The sequence below is a fragment of the Talpa occidentalis genome, unplaced genomic scaffold (assembly GCF_014898055.3).
Source record: "Talpa occidentalis isolate TD23 unplaced genomic scaffold, MPIMG_talOcc4v2.1 talOcc4.13, whole genome shotgun sequence".
In the NCBI taxonomy this organism is placed as follows: Eukaryota; Metazoa; Chordata; class Mammalia; order Eulipotyphla; family Talpidae; genus Talpa; species Talpa occidentalis.
The window spans coordinates 8,616,959-8,629,468 of NW_023601322.1; the positions used below are offsets into that span (position 1 = coordinate 8,616,959).

Here is a 12,510-nt window from a genome sequence, read left to right on the forward strand (position 1 = left end):
CTTGATCCCCTGTTAAGTTGGAGGCTCCTGAAAACCAATAATAGTTCCTAGTCTTAGGAGCAGATTGGACCACCTGAAATGGCCTCTGGACCCCCAGGGTTTGTGGACCCACATTTAGAGCCTGGTCCCTCCGGCCGTTCAGCCCGTCTGCCAGGGCCGTGCCAGCTGGTGAGCCCTGCAGCCCTGTTCCCCCTAAAACTCCTGCGCTCACTGGGGTGTTGACTTGACGCCACATTATTGCCTTTACCTCTTTCTTTTCTCTTCCTTCTATTCAGCAAGGAAATTTCAACAGTTCTATTGGCTCAGATGGGTACATGCTCTCGGCTCTGACCTGTGGGATGGCTCCAGTAACTTCTATCACTGAAGGGCTCCAGCAGGTAAGCCGGCTCAGGCATCCCTCGGCCCCTGGGCGCCTCCTCTCCCTCTGTAGCTATGGGTGTCCCTCCAGCCCCGGCGTCGCTCTGACCAATTTCTGATCTTCCTATAGCTCTCACCTTCCGTGTTGCTTTTTCCAGAAAATGCCAAGACTGCATTAAAAAATTAGTTAGTAAAATGCCTTGTACTAACCCTGTGTCGGCACTTCATTAAGCTGCATTATAATTGCTTTCTCTTGAGGTCCCCCCCTTTTGTTTTTCTTTTTAAGTGGCTTTAGGGTTACGGGCGTCCCCCCAATGTGTGACCTCCCCCACTTCTTGTTATCACGCTGCCTACTCATGGCCGGTTGTCACTGCTGAAGAGCCAGTGGAGACACGCTATTCCCTGAGGTCGTGGCTTATGTTAGACCACCTTGGTGGTGGTCATCCATCCAGTGGGTTTAGACAAAAGTGCGGCGACATGTACCCACTTGTACTGTGTGCCCCAGAATGTCCACCGCGCCCAAATTCACCTGTGCTCGGCTGTTCATCCCTCCCTGCCTCCTGCCGCGCCCTGGCGGGTGGTTACCCAGCTCTCTGCAGCCTCCAGAGTTTCGTCTTTTCCACCTTCCCTTAGGCTTTTGCAGTTCTCAGAGTTCTCCTTGCACACGTTTCAGAGAATCAGGTTGTTTCCAAGGCTCGTTGTCACAAACAGCAGCCTCACGCGCCACCTCCCGTCCCACCTGCTCTGCTCGGAAGCAGCCGCACACTCTGCCCTCAGCGTTTCCCCTGCCTGCCTCCCGTCGCCGGATGAAACGCTGAGAAGGCTCTTTGCTGGCTCTGCTGGGTTGGGGATCAGGCGATGACAGCGCCTGTGAAAGATGCAGGTTCAGCTCTCCTGCCCCTCCTCCCGCCTGCCCTCCACGCTCCCTTCCTCCTTAGTTGTCTTGCGGTTTGGGCGAGGTCCACAGCCGAGCGGATCATTATACGGCTCTTTCAGTGCTGTTCCGCCAAACGAGGTAATACACGTAATTAATATTTCCTCCTCGTGCACCCTCTTATCCTCCCTGAAACTATTATCGACCTATTGTATGTATTATTAATGACGACTGTCTTCGTCCCTGCTCAGAGATACCAGACACCGTCAGCTTCACCTTCTGCAGGGAGTTCCTCCTGAGCCGCCCGACCTCCCGCCAGAACCGGCTTCCTGGTCTGGTGCGCGGCTGGCCCCAGCTCCTCCTCCCCTGGGGCAGGTCGGCCTGGGAAATGATCAACATTCCAAACCTGAAGTTCAGTTCCCCCTGAATGAGCGTCCCTCTTGCACCTTGTAAAGTCAAAACATCATTCAGTCGAACCATCTGAGTCGGGACCGTCCATGTTCTTAGCACCTGTTACAGGATCTGATCACGTTCATTTTAAACCAAGAGCCTTGACTGGTGTTTGGTACTCGAGATGCTGGAGCACATCTTCTCCCCTGCTGTGTCCCTGTCTCTTATGAATACCTGTCTTCAGGGCCTCCCTGGTGACCTGGGGATTGAGTCCCAGCGTTATCACCACTATGGCCTGGGTTCAGTCCCCAGCCAGGGAGCTGACCCCATAGGGTGCAGCAGACCTCTCCTGTTTTGCCCGCTGCTCCCCTCAGCAGCGTATCTCAGTGGATCTGCCTGTTCTGCTCCCCACTCTGTCTCTGGTGGATCCTCTTGCTCTCCGCACCTCTGGCCTGCACCCCAGTTCATCTACACAGGAAAAAAAAAAAAAAAGAGTATCTGTCTTGTGTCATTTGAATCGATGAATCAGACTGACCCCCGGCCTCCCGTCTGGTCTCTGTGTGTGAGGGACAGAGCAACAGGTTCCGAGTCGGTGTTAATGGTGACAGTTTCCCTTATGCTTGTCGTCAGAGCTGATCAGCAGTTTGCCTCAGAAGCTGTTTGTTAGAGAGAGACATATCGAAAATCCCTTGACACGAACTATTGTGCTGGTGCATGAGCTCAAAGGTCTGTCTGTCTTGCAGGTGGTCACCATGGGCCTCTTCCGAACCATCGCCCTGTTTTACCTGGGAAGCTTCGACAGCATAGTCCGTCGCTGCATGATGCAGAGAGCAAAATCCGAAATTGCAGACAAAACGGCCTAATTCTTATCCCTTGGAGAAAGACTGTGTCAAAATAAGTTGAACAGCTTGCTGCTACCTGGGACCCAGTTTTTTTGACCTACAGACACTTATGTGATACTTGTGAATACGTGAGATGGGACCAGTCTCTGCAGAGACCTGGCTGCGAGCGGGGTGGGGCTCCTTCCCAGACACTGTCACTAACACTATGCAAACGCGGACGGCGCGCGGGGTCCTCGGCTCTGAGCCGGAGACGTGAGGATGGTTTGTGCGCGGGGTGAAGAGCAGAATTCCAGAGTTGTCATTTAGATTTTTGCTATTTATTCCTGTATATCACAACCCCCCCCCCCCCCCCCCAGAGATCAAGTGCAGAAATGCACTTTATGACTCATCCGAGGTTTTGAGGATTTTTTTTTTTTTTAACATTCCATGAAAGGCAGTTGATGGGTTTCTGGGCTTTTTTTTTTTTTTTAAACAAAACAAAACATGGTGTATTTTATTCCAGATGAGTTTAATACAATACCAGTGAGCCTGAATGCACAATAATGTCCCTGGCTCGGGTGGGCCCTCCTGTCTTCTCTCTCTCTTTGATCCCATGAAACTCCCCGGGGGATGAGAGCGGCAAGCCGTGGAGGGAGGGAGTGACGTCTTCACCAGGAGGAAAGAGAATAATGCTTTCTTGTCTGCTCTAGACACAAACGCTAGGGCACTTTTTATTTTCCATCCGCGGGGGAAGGCAGCCTCCGAAAATGTTTTCTGAAGAGAAATAAAATCTTAGAAGCTTAAAAGTTTACAATTTCTTCCATGGCCATGACGAGCTAGGCTCCTGCATTCCCTGATGGCATCTCCAGTTTTTTTTCCCCCGTCTCTTCCATTCTAGTTTTGCTTATCTGCTATGATATTTTTGTAAAAAAAAAAAAAGAAAAGAAAAGAAAAAAGAAAATAATACCCATTCTGCTTTTTTGACTTTTTAAATTCACGAATGAATTAAACAAATGAAAAACTTTAAAGTGTGACCTTCTCGTAGCATATATGTAGCTTTTAGGAAAGGTTGACGAGTCTATTTAAATTTTACTCAGTGAGAAAAATGTAGGGCGACCAGGTCAATTTTGAAGATGCTCATTTTCTGAAATGAAATGGTCACTCCCCCACCCTGGCCGTTCTTTCTGTGACACCCCCACCTACCCGAGACATCCTCTGGGCGCTGCAGCCCCAGCACAGCTGGGGAAGTCCTCTTGGCCCCACAAATGTTTCCAGATTACAGGGTGTGGTTTGGTTAGTGGGGTTCCACAGTAAGTGCCTACCGGGAGCATTAGCCACTGTCACCTGCTTTGTCCTCTCGTCTGTCCTGTGTGCCCCACGGCCTCAGGACGGTCACCCTTATCTTAACCCTCCCTTTCCTCACCCCCCCAGACACAGGAGCACATTCCAGCTCACTTTGGTGAGAAAAAAAAAAACACTACTTTTGAAAAGGGGGCTTTTTTATTGTTTAAAAAAATTCTGCAAAAGACTGAGACCTAGAAACGATACCAAACCATTTTGCTCTTGAGACTTTGCACCTCTTCACTTTAAAAATGACTTCATTTTTAAGAAGCAAGGTGTCTCATGATTTTAAATCCCTGGTGTCTTTAATCAAGATCTGAGAGCGGCATATTTTAAAAACAGACAAGAAGCCGTTCCTTCATATCGAAGTGACCTCGTGGCAGTGTATGTGATGGGTTGATGCCACCGTGGTCTCTTGCATCTTTCGTCTCCATTTGCTGGCCACGCGGGGTCTCAGTCTCCAACACGGAGTGATGGCTGCAGTTCCCTAAGTTGCAGAAAACAGTTACATCATTATCTGGATGTTTCCCAATCTTATTCTTTCCTCATAAGCGTTGCTTGAATGTTGGCGCCGGCTACTGCTAGTCTGTATGAAAATGAGTCCAAGATGGCATCTCCTTTAATAGGACTCTTCCCGGTGGCCTTCTCCAGGCTCATTTCTCAAGGAACCTTCTGATAGTGCTGCCACCTCCAGGTAATCTACTGCCTGAGCAAATGGACGGGCTTGTCAGGGATGTCAGAGCCCTGGTCCCTTATCCTGCAAAATATGAAAACTGAGGGGTTTTTTTCTTTCTAATTTGGCACCATGTTCATTTGGCAAGAAAACCTAACTTGCACAAATGTGAGGTTATTAGGGTTTCTCTTTATGCCACTCCATGGGTAGTTGATCGGTTTTGCCTGAAGAGCTGACTTCCAATGGGTTTGGTTATAGGATTGCCCCCAGACTGCAGCTGTTTTGTAATATGCAACTTATGCCCCATGTTAGTTTTTTAAAAGCTCAGCGGTGGTGAATTCTAAAACACATCTGTCCTGCAGAGTTTTGGGTAGAGGGTTGTGGACATTTAAGCAGCTTCATGTAACGATCTCACTTCATCCCGAACATGAACTAATACAAGGCAGATTCTGTTTTATATCTCGGGGGCTCAATTCCTATACAACATTTTCTATGCTGAATTGTTTTTCTGCTCAGAGGAAGAAAAAATAAAAGCCCCAAGTTAGATTATTAGGGAAGATGCTGGCCTTTTTTTTTTTTTTTTTTAAAGGGATTTCATTGATCTAGCACTTTCTACTATGCCCTAAAGTAGGTGAACATTACCTATGGCAGTAAGAGCTTAATTATTATTCTGTTGAAATGTTGGCTCTCTAAGTGACCAGCAACAGCTTATTATGCGAGTTTCAGTCTTGAAGTGCCTGCCTCTGCTAGGTTTGGTTGTACCATTTTCTTATGTGTTTCTGAGGTTATTTATTTAAAAATGTTTACTGTCATTCAGCCATAGAAATTCCAAAATATGCTCAAGAACCCTTCATTATTTAAAAAGGCAAAAACACTATCCTCATTTTTTTTTAACGTAAATAAAGTCAAAGGGATTGTTCTTTTCTGTGTTTTTTAATTTGATTTTTATAGCTGAAAAGAGAAGAAATTTAAAATGCTGTTAATGATGACCTCTTTCCATTCATATGTACATGTGTTTGGTTAAAAATCTTTATCTGGATCTGGGAAACCATGTAGTGTTGATTCTTAGAAGTGGAACTTTGAGAGACTGTTTCTAATATTTAGATGACAAAAGCATTCTGGTAATAGTTGCTTCAATTCAAAGAATTGTATGTCTTTGTCTTTCTAAAGGAAGGCAATACCATTATAATTTTTTATTGAATTATATCATCAGCAGATTTAACTTTATTACATCATGTTCTAATTTAAACATGTCTTACTGAATTGAGGACACTTTTAAATATTCATGCTTTTTGACGTAAGATGCTTTATATCCCTCTCACTTCCTTTAATTCTAGTAACTCAGCTTTATAAAGTACCCGCTAACCACAGACTGCCATTTTCTGGACTGAATCTTGCTGTTCAGATTTAGTTCAACATCGTGACGACAGATTTGATACTTTAAGAGGAGATAATAGCTATTATATTTTACCCTTGACTGATATGACAGTTCTAATGACATTTTTAAATTGTTGCGCGTGCACATGGCTATTTTGATAAATATCAGAACTTGTGTTGGCTACTTTAGATGCTTTTGTGGCAGAATTGTAACCTAATTTTCATATCTTGTATTTCTGAGTCACAACAAAAAATAAATGGGGAACAAGCTTTACAGATTTGAAAACTTATTTTCTAGCAATTTGCATTTTTAAAGAGATACCTAAGCAAAACACAGCCCCTCCATAAGGTTACCCCAACCTTGCATCCTAAACACTTCACAACGCTTAATTTTTGCCATTTTCTAGGAAGTAATATTTCAGATTAAGTCCTTGGTGTCCTGAGTTCTTGTTTCAAGTATTCTGTGTTTGTGGGACATGGGGGTTAAGGGGTGAGAAAAAAAATACAAAATTTCAAAAATCTCTTAAATTACGTTCCAGGTACAAATAGATTTCCCATATTTTAAATTGTATTCTCACTGAGCCAAATCTCAGACTCTGAAGGGCATAGAAAACTGACACGTAAAAGAACGCACCTTCCTAGGTCTCAGCCCTTAAATAGAAGTTTGGTCACTCTGAAGGGAGGATGCCTCCATGGTTTGCAAAGCAGCGGATATCGGCGGCATATGATAGCACTTGATCACTTACATTTGGGTGTTCAGGTGAACTTGATGTCTGTTCCACTCCGGATTTATACCTCCACTGTCCTCCTTCAACACATATTTATTGCCTCCTGAGATGGGGATCCAGGCACCGGGGGTACAGTGTTGCAGAAACAGTCTGTCCCTCCAGGTGATTCCAGTCCTTATTTCCTTCCCACCCTCTGCCTGCACTCCTCTTCCAGGCCCTGAACTGCTCCCATTCCTTTCTTCTTGGGACCCCTGAATTTTATGCCAAGTATTTGAATGCCATGCACTATTTTAGGCTGGAAATGGAGAAAGGAAAACAGGGTTCCTGCCTTCCAACTGTTTCTAATCTAAAGGGAGAAACGTGCCAGAAGTCACACTGTCGCCAACAATGGCTGTGATTAAGGTATTAGAGCTAATGTGGAAAACATAACCAGTGCCCAGGGTCACAGTGTGAGCACTATACATTGAACTCACACTAAGTGTGTGAGTGGTACTGGTTGGTACCTCCGAGTCCCGCCCTAGTGACAGTGCTGTTTACAGTCCCATGTTATCAATGAGGCACCAACAAAGGGAGGTTAACTAACTGGTCCAAGGTCATAGCTACTAAATGATGGAACTAGACGTGGATCCCCATTTTCTAGCTGTTACGCTCCAACCCCGTGTACTGAACTACACAGCACAGATGCATCTAGGACAGTCAAGGATGGTCTTATGTGGGAAGGAAGTCCTGAGATGAAACTTGAGGGATGGGTATGAAATTGCCATGCTAAGGTTGGGTGCATTTCAGGAAGGAAAGCAGATGGGCAAAGGCCAAAGCATTGTGGGCTATTCCAGAAATGTTGCACTGGGCAACACCACACCGATAAACGGGTGTCGTGGAGCAGGCTACGTAATGCAGGATGCTGCTGAAGAGCAAGATCTTGGCCTTTTTATTGCTAGAATTATACAGCATCAGTTGAGAGAAAGGAGGACAGAGAAAAGGGAGGGGTGAGACCAAAAAATGTGCTCTGTCATCTATGGTATCGGGGTGGTGAGTCTGCCCTCCAGGTACGTCTCATCTGCTTGATGACTTGGTATTGTAATTGAGATCAAGCTCTAGTTCCCCAGCCGTGGTTTCAATCTTATCAACAAGGCCTTCCACTGATCAGCTTCTGGGGTCCCTTGTTACAAGTCCTCCTCGGCCCCCCGGGGCGTTCCCGGTCATACCTCCTGACATAGCCTTCCCGGAGTGATCCAGCTTCCTGCTCTTGATTGATTTGAAAGGCACCTTGCAGGGTTGGGCTCCTTTACCTAACTGACCCGGCCATTCTGACCTTGCTTAGGATTTAGAACTGTAGGTAACAAAACGGTGGTTGAACAGGCCGCTTAGGATTAGCAGACCCACACAGAAACCCCAAGATGGGACGGTGGAAGGACAAGGTGGGTGCCCAGCGGTGAGCTTGGGCCATGCACGTGGAGATGTGAGATGTTAGCCTTTGGAGAACTTTGGACAGAAATATGAAATGGCCAGATTGGAGCTTTAGAAAGATCAGGTTGCCCTTGAAATTCAGTGAGTGCTGAACTTTTGGACCTTGGGTAAATAATATTCATCTGTTTGAAAGATAACCATATTAGATACATACTATTATGGATTGAATTATGACCCCTCAAAGGATGTTAAGTCCAAGTCCCTGTAGCCGTGAATATCACCTTATTTGGAAATAGGGTCTTTACAGACAGCATCGAGTGAAGATGAAGATTTCAGGGTAGCTCTAGTCCAATATGTCTGGTGACCTTATAAGAAGAGGAGAAAACACACACATGCACACACATACAGAACACCACACAACCACAGACAGCAGAGGGCTGCAGCTGCTAGCCAGGACAGATGGCCACCACCGGACGCTGGAAGAACCAGGGAAAGTTTGGAGAGGTTCTCCTTGGAGCCGGCAGGGGTAGGGGCAGGAGTGGTGGGTGGTGCCCCTGTCAACCCCCTGAATTTAGACTTCCAGTTCTCAAGGCACCCAGTTAGTGGTATTTTGTCATAGCAGTTCAATGCAAACAAACATTGATCTTTCTAAATGTGTTCATCAGCAACTAATATCTGGGAGATACAGTGCTCTGTGCTCAGGAGCATGAGAGAATAAAAGTTGTTGCCCCTTAAATGTTCATTCCTTATCTATTCCCCTTCAATACTGTGATTGTTTGGGTCTGTTACCGCAGTTTCAATCCAACGAGAACAGCAAGCATTAGAAAATATTAGTTCCTTCTCTTAGTTTATTTTTACTTTAAATGCCAAACCATTAATTTGAAAGGAAAAATTTCCACCAGTGAATTGCCCTGTGTTAACCAAAAGTAAACATTTTTTTGCCTATAAACTTGCACTCCAGAATGATTTATCTGCAGCTTAATGCCTAGTTTCAAAGGCTGTTGCTTAATGTAAACATTATTTTGAGGTTTAGGACCCTCCATAAATTGATCAGGTTTCTAAATTAGAGCAAGGCTAGTTGGTGTAGATTTGGCAGAAGAATTTCCTGACGATGACAAGGATGGTTTGAGAGCACCCAGAAGATCACTTGGATGCAATCTCTCTTTTGCAGCAAAAAGGCTCCGAATCATAAAAGATTCAGTAATCAGGCGTTAGTATTTATTTAATAATGATGTAATGTTTGCCAACAAAGTATGACGTGATCTGAAAGAATTGTGGTACTAGTTACTAAGAGTTTATAATGTGTAAGATGCTTAAGTGATTCATATTTAGATAAGCTTATTTTTTTATTTATATATTTTACATCATTGTTCATTCATTTAGATAAGTTTACAGAAGGTTAGATAAAATTATATTTTGATAGAATAAAGAAGATACTCAAAATTGGGAATTAGTGTTTTGATAGCATATCTAGGCCCGTGAGATGCCATTTTTTAAGTTCACTTATATAACCTTTTCCTAAGTTCATTTTCCTCTTAAGCAATTTACATGGGTTACTTATTTGCTTCTCTCTATAATGTCGGTTTTGTTTGCGGATTTATTTCCACGTCCGTTTACCTCAATGCTTTAGGGTCATGTTTGCTATTTTTTTTTAAAGATTTATTTATCTATGCATACAAGAGCTGGGGTGTAGGCCAGAGGTGCAGGGGGTGGGAGGATCCACCAGAGACAGAGTGGGGAACAGAACAGGCAGAATGACAGAAATACACTGCTAAGAGGAGCAGCAGGCAAGACAGGAGAGGTCTGCTGTGTCATGTGGGTCACCTCCCTGGCCAGGGATAGAACTTGTGCTCCAGTGGCTGTGGATTGCTTCATCGTGCTACATCTTAACCCCTCGCACCACCAGGGAGGCCCATGTTTGCTATTTTTTAACTCTTTTATTTGACTTATTAGTCGTCAGTTCCCTCTCAGTTAATGATGTCTTTCTATATTTATTTCAAATAAAAAAGCTTAATAAATTAGCAAGACTTCATATGTACCTATATTAGACATTAGCACATGCAGATTAGAATGTCTTTTTTGATTTTCATAAACTTCAGGAACATTTATATTGGGCGATAGAGGAAGAGAACTTTCTGAATTTTACTGTTAACCATCAACCAGTAGGTGGCGAAAACTGGCAATAAAAGCTTTTTGTTTGGTGGATTGGCGAATCAAGAAGGAAAACACAGGCCTTTCAGATTCAATAGACTCTCCATTCCCTGCAGGCGTGTTCTTTTCTCTTCCTGCTGCCACCCTACTCCTAGAATCCAGCCAGGCCAAGCTGGCCAAGAGGCATCCATGGGCTCCGAAAAGTGGAAGACAAGTTGGGCCGTGAAAACCCACAGTGCGCTCCTCGAAGGCTCCTGGGAGGTCTCAGTCAAGATCAAGGATTCAAACCCAGAACCCCTGACTCAGGCCGGGCTCCGGCCATGACCTCACAGAAGCCCAGAGACAAGGACTTCACATCCCACCAAGTGCCTTCCCGCATGCCTCGCGTGGAATCTAACAAACACGGAATCTGAATGAGGGCATGGTTTCTTTCACTCTTTCCCTGGAAAGAGTGTCCAGAACATTCCCACGGCCTGTAATGCAGACCTGTCCTGACGCTTTGGTGATAGTCAAGATGCCCCATAAGGAATCAGTGTGTAAAGCGAGACTCTCTGGGAGCCGGGAAGGGGGAAAATAGGAAAGCTTTTTTCCCTGGGGAACGGGGGTCCGTTTCTTTCTAACCACTGTCTTTGCAGAAGTACAATTTCTTTTCCATCTCTCTCATTTCCTCACTCACGTGCTGGGTCTCAAAAGCACCAAGGCTTTCGATTCCTCTTAGTGATTTGGGGGGTTTAGGACAAGGTCCTGGGAAGATCCTGACTCCATAGTGCTGTGGCATTAGCACAGTGTCTACATCCGGGAGAACATACATCCCAGATCAGTCTATACCCAGTGCCCTTATATATTTTTAAAATTTATTTATTTATGCATTCAAGAGCTGGGGTACAGGCCAGAGATGCGGGGGGTGGGGGGGTGAGAGGATCCACCAGAGACAGAGTGGGGAACAAAATAGGCAGATTGACCGAAATACTCTGCAGAGGGGAGCAGCGGGCGAGTCAGGAGAGGTCTGCTGCGCCATGTGGGTTGCTCCCTGGCAGGCCAGGGATCGAACTCGTGCTGCAGAGGCTGTGGATTGCTTCATAGTGCAGTGCTTCACCTCTTACGCCACCAGGAAGGCCCCCAGTGTCCATCTTGAGGCCAGGACACACACCTGCCATTACCACAGATAAAAGGGGCTCTGCCACAGCCATGAGAAGGCAGAGGTAGCATTTTCCCGCTCTCTTGCCTCCCTAAGAAATTTGTACCAGGTATCCATCCCCTAGCAAGAGCTAGGCACCTTGGGTGATAGGGGGCCATAGATGAAGAAATAAAAATAATTGGTGTGCTTATTTCGCTTTGATTGTAGAGAAGGAAGAGGACAGACTACAGATAGGGTCAGGATATACTGGCACACACTGCAGGATTCTTTTGTCGTGTTTTTATGACCGTGATAATCCAGTGTCCCTATATATTTGTACTTGAACCCTATTAAGTAAGCGGCTGTGCTTTGAGAAAACATTTTTTTCTTGGCTCTTTGTTTGTCAAAGACTCTTAGAGATAAAAATAGTCCAACACATGCAATGTGTTTGCCCTCTTGTGCTTTTCTCCTAGGGGGTATTCATGCTGATGCATTAAAAAAGTGTTCTTGCGGGTACACAATATGTGCAGAGAGTGTGTGTGTGTGTGTGTGTAAGCGCACATATCTTTAACTTGAGATGGCACAGCTGGCTGGGATTGGCTGCCAGGTGACCCTGGAGGCCTCTGGAAAGTGACCCACCCTGCTATTAGGACTGGGGCCTGAACGTTGCCCTGGAGCCCTCCACAGCGTCCAGCCCCATCCCAGATGCCGAAATTGCTAGCAGCAGAGGAAAAACATTTACTCAACCGTTTAGAAGCCTCTGACATGCCCCAACCGCCCCTCCACAGGCCCGCCGAGCGCTGGGGCTGGCCTCGGGCACGGCTGGTGCCTCCCTCGGGTGTCCTCTGCGGGGACACCTAGCCAGCAACTTGAAAGTAAACACCACGCTCGGGGTGAGGTCCCCCAGCCAGGGAGAGCACTGGTCTCGGTCCTCTCCCTGGTGGCCGGGCGCTGGAAACACGGCGTGCGCGCGCGCGCACACTCACACACACAGACACACGCGCACGCGCGCACACACACGGCCAGAAAGAAGGAACGCACACTCACACCACCCACCCGCCCACCCGCCTTCGGGTGGAACGGAACACACACGCGCATCCACACCGGCTTGGAAGGCGGGCACGCTCGCCCACACGCTCTCCGGGGTGGAAAGGGACCCGCGCGCACGCACCCGCGCTCGCTCTCCGGGTCGGAAAAGATCAAAGCGACTCCCGGGCTCCGCCAGCGCCGGCGGCCCCGGGGCGCCCACCATGCGGCCGCCCGCCCGGCGGCGC

The 12,510-nt window shown here is 46.5% G+C and overlaps 1 protein-coding gene across 1 annotated transcript in view; it reads left to right on the plus strand.

The window, feature by feature from the left end:
• KDSR (3-ketodihydrosphingosine reductase) overlaps positions 1-2,811 on the plus strand; it is a 33,515-nt gene extending 30,704 nt beyond the window's left edge. Inside the window, exons 9-10 of the mRNA XM_037508439.2 lie at positions 276-377; positions 2,365-2,811. Of these exons, the coding sequence (XP_037364336.1) occupies positions 276-377; positions 2,365-2,484 (222 nt within the window). The 3' untranslated portion in view covers positions 2,485-2,811. The remainder of the gene's footprint in view (positions 1-275; positions 378-2,364) is intronic.
• Positions 2,812-12,510: the final 9,699 nt, after the last annotated feature.